General features: G+C 66.0%; 1 protein-coding gene across 2 annotated transcripts; it reads right to left on the bottom strand.

The window, feature by feature from the left end:
- Positions 1 to 1,919: 1,919 nt before the first annotated feature.
- Positions 1,920 to 10,136, bottom strand: CSF1 (colony stimulating factor 1). Of its 2 annotated transcripts, none has more exons than XM_075442836.1 (9): positions 10,068 to 10,136; positions 8,764 to 8,895; positions 6,925 to 6,987; positions 6,398 to 6,577; positions 5,965 to 6,142; positions 4,158 to 4,996; positions 3,864 to 3,919; positions 3,719 to 3,771; positions 1,920 to 3,402 (listed from the first exon to the last, which is right to left on the bottom strand). In XM_075442836.1, exons 1-8 carry the CDS (start codon positions 10,086 to 10,088, stop codon positions 3,720 to 3,722), a joined length of 1,521 nt encoding a protein of 506 aa, XP_075298951.1. In that variant the 5' UTR covers positions 10,089 to 10,136; the 3' UTR covers positions 1,920 to 3,402; position 3,719. The 2 variants fall into 2 exon arrangements, with proteins under 2 accessions (XP_075298951.1, XP_075298952.1); XM_075442837.1 differs by having other exon boundaries at positions 4,158 to 4,285.
- Between the last annotated feature and the right edge of the window lie 714 nt (positions 10,137 to 10,850).

The raw sequence follows: 10,850 nt of genomic DNA, 5'->3' as shown, positions 1-10,850 counted from the left end.
TCCTCTTCACCTTGGCCCCATCACAGGGAACCCCCACCCCTGGCCCCTTCGCTTCAGGCAGGGACACCCGCACGCTGCCCGCGGGGCTGGGGATGCCGATGGGCCGCATCCTGCACTAGACTTTGCTTTCCCAGGGGCATTCCCTTAAAATAAAAGCTGGGAAAACATCAGCATTTGGGTTAAAAACCCAAGGGGGAGGGCATGCAGATAACTTTTTTTTTTTTTAACCAAAATCGCTGCGTCTGGCCACAAAATGGCCTCTGGCCACCAAAATCCTCCAGCAGTTCCTAAGCCAAAACCCTGTCCCGGACCCACTGTGCCCCGGGAACCGCGGTCCCGGGGCCTTTCCGGGCGCCTCTGCCCCGTCAGCAGCTCTGCGGTGCCCGCAGCTGCACTGAGAGAGGCTTCCCAGGGTGGGCAGAGCCCTCTCGGGGCGCCTGGGGGGGGTCTTGGGGTGCTTGGGGGGGTCTCAGGGTGCCTGGGGGGGTCTCGAGATAGCAGGACGAGCCTGGGAGGTTCCAGCCCACTCCTATGCTGCAGGGATGCGGGGGACCCCCAGGGTTCGGTGCCAGGGTCCCCAGGGAGGGTGCTGGGGCAGGGTGGCCCTGGTCTGTCCCACCCCACGCCCATGCGGTGCTGGTACCTGGCAGGGCCCAGGAGCCGCTCGATGACGCCTTCCCCTCCCCTAGCTGCCTTTTCCCCCAAAAAATTACCCTTTTTCCTGCATTTTCCATGTTCCTTCACAGGTTTGGGCTGGTTGAGGCACCCAGGGGGGTCAGGGATGAGGGTTTGTGAGGTGTAAATCCAGAGGGGGCAAGTACTGGTGCTCCTCACATCCCCCCCAGCAGCCAGGGCTGCTCCCACCTCTGCTCCTCCGAGCACTACCAAAGCATTAAGCTGCTGTCACAGCCCTGCCATCATTCAGCTCCAGAGTTAACACCCTCTCCTGTGCAGCCAGCTTCCACCTGGGGCTGCCTGGAGGGCAGGGGCTTGCTGCCCCCAGCAGCCCCAAGCCCAGGCACCCTCCACAGCCCTAAGAGGGGCCTCTGACCTTAAATACCCCCCCAAATCTGACCATAATGATTGTGGCCTGAATCCGGCAGGATATATATAGGTCCCACTTCCCTGGGAAGGGGATGTGGACCTGGGAAACCCCCGGCTGCTGCTGGGGAGAGGAAGGGCTGGGCTGAGTCAGCTCCCCTCGAGGAATCCTGTTTGTCAGCAAACGCGGCAGCGGGCTCAGCCCTGACACCCGCAAAAGGCTCCGGGGCCCCATCCTGCCCTTCCCATCCCCCTCTGGGCGAGCGATGGGGGGGTTTAACCCTGCACCCCCCCAGTACCAAACCCCACCGTGAGCACGCCGGTAGGGGCTCGGGATGGCGTCAAAGGCCCCTCGCACCCTGGGTACCCCCCGGGAGATGCACGGGGGAGCGGGATGGGGGGCTCCCCCGTTCTTGGAAGGCGAGGGGAGCTGGGGGGGCAGCGGGGGCGGGAAGGAAATGCTTCTTCGAGCGCTGCCTCTCCAAGTGAAGTGCTCGCAGGAAGCTTTGCTGAGAGTGTTTGCATTAAGCAGCTGCTTCCCAACCCTCCGCACAGATTGCAGGGGGGGCCCCACGGGTGGGAACGGGACCCCACGCGTGGAGCCCCCCACGCCAGAGGGATGCGGGTGGGCTGGGGGGGGAAGGCCAGATCTGCCCCTCCGCCCTCACATCGGTGACCATGAACTCCCACCGGCATCAACAGGAAAGCGGGAGCCTGACCCCGAGCCCTCGCCACGCCGCATCCAGCCCTTCACCCCGCGGTGCTGAGCAGGGGCCGCGGCAGCGCTCCCTCTGTCCCCCCCACCAGCCCCCACCCTCACACACTGCTCCCTGGCTCCGTTTATTAATAAGATTAAACATACAAGCTGTTTCCCATTATTTTCTTTAAATAGACTTCTTTAAATGACTTTGTATAAAATATTTCAACATTTCATTGTATAAAAAAAAAAACCAACAGGGAACAGAGGCAAAATAAATCTGACACAGCTTAGAGGCAAGTTTTCTTCCCCAGAGAGGGGCCGGCGCGGTGCTGGCATCTCCTCCGCGGTGCAAATGGGTGCTGAGCCAGTGGCTTACACCCGCAGCAGGTCTGGCCCCAGCCAGGCAGGGCTTCCCTCCTGATTTACACCAGTCCCTGGCCCTGGAAACCTCTCCTTCTGGCAATCATAAATACACATACATATATAAAAAAAAAAGTTAATAGTAATGCTTTCTTTAAAAACCATTTGGTTTGTCCACGTTTTCTTTCATCGTACAAAAATAATACTTCAAAACCCAAGAGCAGCGCAGGCCACGCTTCACATTCAGGGCCGGAGGGACGCTGCGGCGGGGCAGGATGGGGCCCGAGCCCGGGGGCCGGGCTACCCCTGGGGCTGGTGCATCCCGATCCGGGCTCTTCCCAAAGCCAGGGAGTGGGGCTGAGCCGAGGAGCCCCCGGGTACCCAGTGGGGCATCCCCACCTCTTACACCCACGTCGACACAGTCCTTCCCCGGCCCCGTTTCCCTTCTTCAAAGCGCAGTCACAAGAGAAATCCGCAGGCGAGGCCAGCTCGCAGCAATAACCCTGCGAGGGGGCAGGAGGGGCCCCCCGTAAAATACTTCTGCGGGATACTTTCATCCACTATATTAAAATCAAACCCTAACGGCACGACGGCGAGCCGAGGCCAGCTCGGGCGCGGGACCGGAGCCAGATCTCCGGCGGCAGGAGGATGGGGACCGGGACGGTGCCAAGCGTCACCCCCAAAGTCCGGCCCCACGTGGGGACACGGCCCCGGCGGGCTTTAAATATTCACAGTGTGAGGGTTGAAGTTGCAAGATGGGGCTGGGGTCGTGCAGCCTGAGGCCGGGGGGGTGGGGATCCCGGCGACTGATCCCCGGCATCTGGGATGCTCCAGCTGATGAAGCCTCGGGAAAGGCGGGGAAGCGATGGGTGCTGCTCCAAACCCCGCCGTGCCGGGGTGGGAGAAGAGCCGGGGGATTCGGGGAGCTGGGCCCCTCCATCTTCAGCCAGCGCCGGCCGTGTCCGAGCGGGATCCATCATCCCACAGCCAGCACCAGCGTCTCCATCGTCCTGCTCAGCACCGCAGTGGCACATCAGCCACCGCCGCCGTCCCAGCAAAGCCCTTCGGTGACAGTCCAACGCCTTCCAGCCCCTCGCTTCCCGGGGGTCCCGCTCGGGGCACATCCCCCCATCCTTTCATCCCTGCCCAGGAGTTTTTTTTTGCAGTCTCTGGTGCCGGCGTGGGGCAAGGGAGGAGGGAGCGTCAGCATCATGGCGGGACCGGTGCACGCCGACCTTCCCTCGCACGGCGAGGAGCATCCGCAGCCGTCCCCCGAGCAGCTTCACATCCCGCCTCGGGCCCTGGGGAAAGGAGGAGAAAGATGAGCGGGAGCTGAGGCTCTGCCAGGGAGAGCGGGGGGGAGGAAATAACACATAAAAACCACAGGAAAAAATACTATGTATATTAAGAAAGTGCTGGTAATGGATTAATGGGCTGCAAAACCGCATGCTGGCAGCGCCGGGGTGCAGACCTGCTCCTCCCCGTGTCTCCCCACCCCATGCCGATTTCCCTGCCCAGGGCCAAGGCCAAGTGTTGGTGGGGACGGTCCGGGGACTCAACACTGTCCCCACGGGCTTGGACCAGCGCCCTGCGAGGTCTCATCCAGCCCCTGCTCACCTTAGAGGTCCTGAGTCTCCAGCTCCGGACATCCCCTCGCTCCCCGCAGCGCCCTGCGAGGGAAAGTCAGGGGGGTTTAGGGCAGGGTGGCCCCGGATGGGGGTCCCCAAAGCCGCCCCCCCAAGCAGGACAGTATCACACCCACCTCCTCTCTGGCTCCTCGGGGTCGCAGCCTCCATCTTCCAGCGGCCGCTCCAGGATCTGCGTGGAGGGAGGGGGAACAGGGAGATGAGCCCTGGGGAAGGGGAGGGGGCTCTCACCCCCACCCCACTGCAGAGAGGATGTCCTAAATAACATCCTCCCACCCCACTCAGAACCACCACCTGCACCCCTCACCCCAAAATGATGGGGAAAGCCAGGCTCAACCCACACGGACCGAGAGATGAGTGGGGAAACTGAGGCAGGAGAGGATGCTTGCGCCTGGGGGGGGTGGGCTTACCCTGGATTTATACTTGTAGAAGAGCAGCCCTCCCACGGCCAGCAAGACGGCCACCACGCTGGCCACCGTGATGTATATCAGGGGCTCCCGGCGGCCCTCCCTGATGGCCGGCTCCTTCCTGCGCTGCTCTGCGCTCAGAACAAAGCCAGAGTCAAAGCTGGGGCCGGCCCCGCCGTCCTCGGGCTCCCGCAGCCGGCTCAGCCCCCAGCCTCGCACCCTGGCCCCGTCCCCGGGGCCGCCCGGCGCCCGGTCCCGCATCCCCGGGGCCATCCTGGAGAAACGGAGCTGCGTGACGGGCTCAGCTGCCTGGGCGGGACGGATCCTGGCTCTGCCACCAGCCAAGCCGGCGCTGGTGGATGCTGCCGGCGCGGTGGTCCTGAGCCCGCCGGGATGATCCGGGAGGATGGAGGCTCCCTGCTTCTGGGCCGGATCCTGCGGCGGGTGGCCGGCCACCGCTTCGGGGCCCTGCTCCACCAGCTCTCCATCCCCACGCAGGACGGGGACGTCCACCGCCACCAAGCCAAGGGTCCCGGCCGGGTCCAGGAGGGCTTCGGCGCTGTCGGCTGGAGCTGTCTGCTGCATCGCAGGGGACCGCGCTGACGCCGCGTCACCTACCCCGGCACCCAGGACCTCCTCGGTCCCCGAGCCACCATCCGTGCTACTGGGGGGCCAAGACGGGGCATCTAAGTCAGCGAGGGTGGCATGGAGGTGGCTGTAAGGGACCCGGGTGCTAGCGGGTGCCACCTCCTTGCTGGCATGGGTGGCAGCGGAGAGGGAGGGCTGGGTGGCAGAAGGGAGGGCAGGGGACAGGCAATTGCAGTCAGGATCTGTCCCCACACCTGAAAGAAGCAGAGAGAAGAGACGGCCGTGGGGTCACCAGCCTCCAAGAGGGGCACAGCCAGCAGATCCGAGGTCGGGGGCAGCGTCCCCGTCCCTCCCCACAGCCCTGGGTGAGCGGGTCAAACAGCCCCCCACCCCCCCAAAAATAAAGAGAGAGCGAAGGGGAGGCAGGGAGCAGGCAGGGAGCAGGCAGGGACAGACGTGGCAGCACAGAGATGGCAAGCAGCGGGCAGGATGAAGCACACCCGCATCAGCGGGTCCCCTGAGCCGATGGCAGCGCGTTATCCACGCCTGGCAGGAGCCGGACAGCCACGTTTAACGTCCCCCGTGGCACAGGGACACGGCCCAGCTCTGACACAACGGACGGCAGCGAGACGTCTCCTCCATGGGCATGCAAACACACAGCACAAAAGCACGGACGGCAACATGGGCTCTTCCAGCCCCGCAGGCAACGCTCTCCCCGAAGACATGGTCAGCGGAGACCGAGGCACGGGGACGCTGAAGTGACAAGGCCAAGGTCATGCAGCACTTCGGTGGCAGAGGGGTCCCGGCGCCTTGATTTCTCCATGTGACACCCGAGTCGGGCGCTGGGGCTTTGAGATGGAGCCGAGCCTGATGCCTCCAGCCGGGCCGATGGAGATGCTTCCTCATTCTCCCTCATCATCATCTCTCTCCGGCCTTGTTTCCAGCAGGATTCAGCCCAAATCCCACCTCCAAAGGGCGGCCAGCCCCTTCTCCCAACCCCAGCTTGACACAGACGCAGAGCTCGCCGACACAGCCACCCCGTGGGGACGGCCACCAGCCGAGCGACAGAGACGGGGACCAACGCAGACACGTGCCGTGCCCACGGCGCCCGCGGGTGCCCACCGACGGGCACGCACGGCTGTCAAGCTGCTCCATGCAGGCGAGCCCAAGCTCCCAGCCCGGCACGGGTTTGCCGGGCAGAGGCAAAGCCTCGGCGTCTCACCTGGTGAGGATCCGGTCTCCCTGGGTCCCGAGCAGGTCCTGCGGTAGACCTGGCTGCAGTCCTTCTCGAAGGTCTCCTGGTTCTGGAGGAGCTGGTTGATGTCCTGGAAGAATTCCTTCACCAGCACCAGCATCTCGTAGGGGGAGGTGGTGAACTCCTCGAAGCACATCTGTGAGAGCTGGAGGAAGAGCTGGGCTCAGCATCGGCTCCATGACCGCGCTGGGCACCCAGTGTCACCGTCACGGGGTACCACACTCGACCCAGGGCAGGGTTGGACCCCTCCCATGGCTCCCCGTCCCCATCTCCACTCCACTCCAAGCTCCTGCCCACACCCCCACCCCAGGACGCTCCGCACACCCCATTTTGCCCAAGGCTGAGGACTCGGACCCACACCCCGCAGATCTGGCACTCCACGAAGCAGGGGCTGCCGTACCTGTCTCTCCTCATCATCCTCCTCCCTGATGCAGGGGTCGACGTTCTCGTCGATGCGGCTGTACATCCTGCGCACCATCTGCATCTTCTTGGCGTTGGACGAGTTCTCCTTGAACTCCGTTCTCTCCAGGATCTTGCCCAGCAGAGGAAAAGCGGCTTTCACGTAGCAGACGGAGTCGTTCTGCGAGGACACGGACCCCCCAGCCGAAAAAAGCGAGACCGGTTACTGGATGGGCAGAGGCAGCAGCACCCGTCCCACTCTGCCGGGGGGAAACTGAGGCACGGAGTCACAAAATGCCTCTCTATGGTCTCACAGGCTGCCCAAGATGGGACTCAACCACCCAGCCAGGCAGGATGGGTCCCTCCTGGGCTGCCTCCCGCAAAGGAGAGCAAGAGAGGGGAGATGGGGCCTCAGGACAAGGGGACGCACTCTAATATGGAGATCCCAAAGCACCCTGGGGACATCCCCCCGTGCACCAGCCAGCCCTGGTCCCCAGCCCCTCTGTCCTCCAGCGAGGAGCCACTCACCAACTGCATCTTATCGATGAACTTGAAGGAGACCCTGCCCGGGTGCTGCATCTGGGTGTCAGCCTGGAAGGAGAGAGCGGGATGTCACCCCATGGCCCCAGGGGACACCACAGCCCTGGGCACGAAGGGGTGCCCGAGCCCCCCGAATCCACGGCGTTGGGAGGCTCTGCTCCCACCCCTGCTTCATCCCACACCATCCTCCTCCTCGCACAGATGTTTCCCAAAGGTTAAACCTCTGGCAGGGGTGAGCCCAGCATCCCCGCTCCCACCAGGGCAGCGCGCTCCCCATACCAGGGACTCCTGCCTCCCCCTGCCTCTCTTCCTCCTCCTCCTCATCCTCCCAGCACCACAGCAGAGCCCAGCCCTGCTTGATTTTTCCCAGGGTCTCCCCCGCACCGCTTCTTCTGCTAAAGCCCGGCTGCAAAAGAGCATCCCGCCATGCAGGAGGTGGTCGTGACACCGAGGTCACGTATTCCCCGGCGTCACACAACGCTGCCGGCCCCCCCATGCCGTAACCCTTTCCGACGGGGCTGAAAACCCACCCCAAACAAGCCCCCCTGCCTCCGGGCTGGCATCCCAGGCTGGGAGGGCGAGGGCTGCCAGAATTGCCGGCCGGCAATTCTGGCAGCCCTCGCCCTCCCAGCCTGGGATGCTGGCCCGGAAACAATTGCTCCATTTTCCCGCAAGGAATGGAGCGAGGGCCGGCTCCTCCGCCAGCGGGAAGAGGAGAGAGCCGCGATCCCCGGCAGGAAAACCACGATTTCCATTCAAACCTGCTCCATCCCCTTTCTTTCCCCCACCACGCACCCACTTTTAATCCCCAAGGGCTGCAAAGCCAACGCTCCCCGGGGATGTGGGGTGCCGGGAGTGCAGGGACAGCTCGCGCGGAGGAAGCTGAGCTTGCACACAAGATATCTGCCAACTCCTGGCACCGCAGCTCGGTGCTTAAAGAGGAAGAGGTAAAGCGAGCCCCGTAGACGGCGGTTGCACGCTGCGAGACGGAGAGCTCGGTGCAAAGCGAGCGGTCGGCAAGGATACGGAGGCACCGCTGTCGCCTCTTGCCCACGCACCCCGTTCGCTGCAGCGGCGGAATTTAATCTGCGACACCCTGCAAATCCCTGCCTGTCCCCGATTCCCATTTCTCCCCCCCAGTATCCGCGTGATTCCCTGCTCGGAGGTGAGCCAAGGGCCAGGGCGGGATACAGCCCCGGCAGCCGGGATGGGGCCAGGAGCTTCCTCCCTGTGGGGTGGGTGAAAGCACCCAGAGCTGCCCACGGGACGAAGGCACCCATCGCCCCAGCCTGGCTGGCTCCATCGCCCAGCTAGCCTGGCCGGCGGCCCCCCTCGCTGCCTGCCACCCACCCACAGCCCCGTTGCCAGCCCAGCTTCCAGGCAAGCAGCTGGACTCAGGAATGCAGCCGGATTCCTCGGCTTAACCCCTGCGCAGCCGCCCGGAAAACGCCAAAAACCCCACAGCGCCGGTCTCCTCCGCCGCTTCCCCGTCGCCCCTGCACCCATCCGGCCCCACTCGTGCCCCCCCTTTCCCGGCCACACTCCTGCTTCCCCTCTTCTTCCATTTCTCCCACCAGCACTTCTCCGCAGCCACCCTTGCTAAAGGCACCACAGCACGTCACACCCCCCCCACCCCCCCCCCCACCCCCGGTGCCCGCTTGTCCCTCGTGCCCATGGATGCTCAGCTGCTGGGTACCATCACTCCACTGGTGGAGCTGAGAATAAGCCGATTTGCTGATTTTCAGCCCTAAATAAGGGCTGATTTGCGCCTGCCCAGCCCCGAACGAGCCCCCCCATCCCGCAGCAGAGCCCGGGGAGGGCACTCACCAGCTCCTCCAGCTCGGCCAGGTGCTTCTCGGTGATGATCTGCTGGCAGTAGCTGTTCTGCTCCGTCTCATGGATGCTGCAGACCAGGAGGAGGAGGAGGGACGACAGCAGGGTGCAGCGGAGCAGGCACACCTGAGCATGGCAGAGCAAAGGCTTGAAGCAGGGCTAACCCCCCACCCAGAGCCCCCCACCCTTCCCCACAGCCCCCCAGAGCAGCCACCTCCGTGGCGGATGGGGCTTGACCACGGTCCAGCGGGACAACCCCACCACTGCCCTCGATCCCCGCGCCCGTCCCCATCCTGCTATTTTTAGCAACGCCAGGTCAGCGGGGAATTTCCCAGTGCCCGGCGCGGGGGCTGCGTGGCCGGGGCCCCGCCGGGACGGGGCTCTCGGCCACCTCCACGCTCCCCACCCAGCCCTCATCCCCTTCTCCCGCACCATTTCTCCATCTCTCTTGCAAATGTTCTCCTCCGCCCGGGCTCCAGGGAGCCGGCTGACGCACCGACCCACCCATCCCCAAAAATCCTCTCCCCACCCTCCGGACCCCCCCCAACCTCCAGTGCCTGCACCCGCCGGGCTCTTTCCATGCAGCGGCTCTGGCGTCACCCCAAAATCCCCTCCCAATCCCCCTGCCAAGAAGCGGGGAGGGCTCCAGACCGTGGCGGGACCCCGGTGGGCAACGGGGCTCGTCCCGGGGCCAAGACCCCCGGGGTGGGTGCGTGTGCCCCCCGCACCCCGGTGCACCGGCACGGAGAGGGTGCCCGGGTGATGGGGCAGGAGGGAGAGGGAATTTCCCTTGGAGGTTCTCCAGAAAATCCTCCCCTCTTGTGAAACTCCAAGATGCCGCCTGGGCCACCGCCGAGACACGGCCACGGCTGGCCGGAGCCTCACCCCACCGGGGACCGGGACGGGGACCGGGGCTGGGGGACGGGGACCGGGGCTGGAGCCGCAGCCTCGCCGCGCCTGGAGGGGAACAGGGCTGGAGTCGGGAACCGGAGCGGGGACGGGAAACGGGCTGAAGCCCGGAACCGGAGCGGGGACGGGGCTTCACCCCGGAGCTCCGGGAGCCGGGAGGGGGCTGGAACCGAGCACCGGGACGGGGGTGGAACCTCATCCCGCGGATCCGGGACGGGGCTGGAGCATCACACCCCCCCCCCCGGGATGAAGGGGATCTGCCACGTCCCCTGCGCGACCGGGGAGAGCAGACGAGCGGAACCGGGGCCGCCGGAGCCGCTCCCCCCGGGGACCCCTCGCAGGTGGCAGCGGGCGCCGGGGTGGGGTTGGGGGGGGGTGTCCCGCCGTACCTTGGCTCCGAGGCGGGGCATGGGGGCTGCCGGGGGCGCGGCGGGGCCGGGCGGTGCGGGCGAGGCGGCGGCGGGGCCGAGCGGGGCCGGGCTGAGCCACCGCCGCCGCCGCGCGAACCTTTATAGCGCCGCGGCAGCATGTGGTTTATGAGAAAGGGCTGGCGGGCGGCCAGCGGCCGGCGGGAGCGGCCCCGCTCGGCTCCCCCCGGGCCGGGTCGGGTCGGATCGGCCGCGCTCGGCTCCCCCTCGGGCCGGGTCGGGTCGGATCGGCCGCGCTCGGGTCCCCCTCGGGCCGGGTCGGGTCGGATCGGCCGCGCTCGGCTCCCCCCGGGCCGGGTCGGATCGGATCGGCCGCGCTCGGCTCCCCCTCGGGCCGGGTCGGGTCGGATCGGCCGCGCTCGGGTCCCCCTCGGGCCGGGTCGGGTCGGATCGGCCGCGCTCGGCTCCCCCCGGGCCGGGTCGGGTCGGATCGGCCGCGCTCGGCTCCCCTCGGGCCAGGTCGGAGCCCATCGGCCGGGCCCGGCGCCTCGGATGGGGTCGGATCGGATCGGCCCCGCTCGGCCCCCTCAGACCCGCTCGGCTCCTTTCGGCCCCCTCGAGTCGGCTGGGCTCGGCCCCTCTCAGCCCTTCTCAGCCCTCTGAGCCGCTCTCGGCCCCCTCAGCCCCTCTCACCCCTTCTCGGCTCCCTGCAGCCCCCCTCAGCCCCTCTCGACCCTTCTCAGCCCCCTTGGCCCCTCTTGACCCCCCTCAGCTCCCCTCAGCCCCTCTCAGCCGCCCTCAGCC

This window comes from Opisthocomus hoazin, chromosome 25 (assembly GCF_030867145.1).
Source record: "Opisthocomus hoazin isolate bOpiHoa1 chromosome 25, bOpiHoa1.hap1, whole genome shotgun sequence".
NCBI lineage: Eukaryota > Metazoa > Chordata > Aves > Opisthocomiformes > Opisthocomidae > Opisthocomus > Opisthocomus hoazin.
Note: the sequence above shows the minus strand (reverse complement) of the source record. Positions and strands in the feature narration are given on the sequence as shown.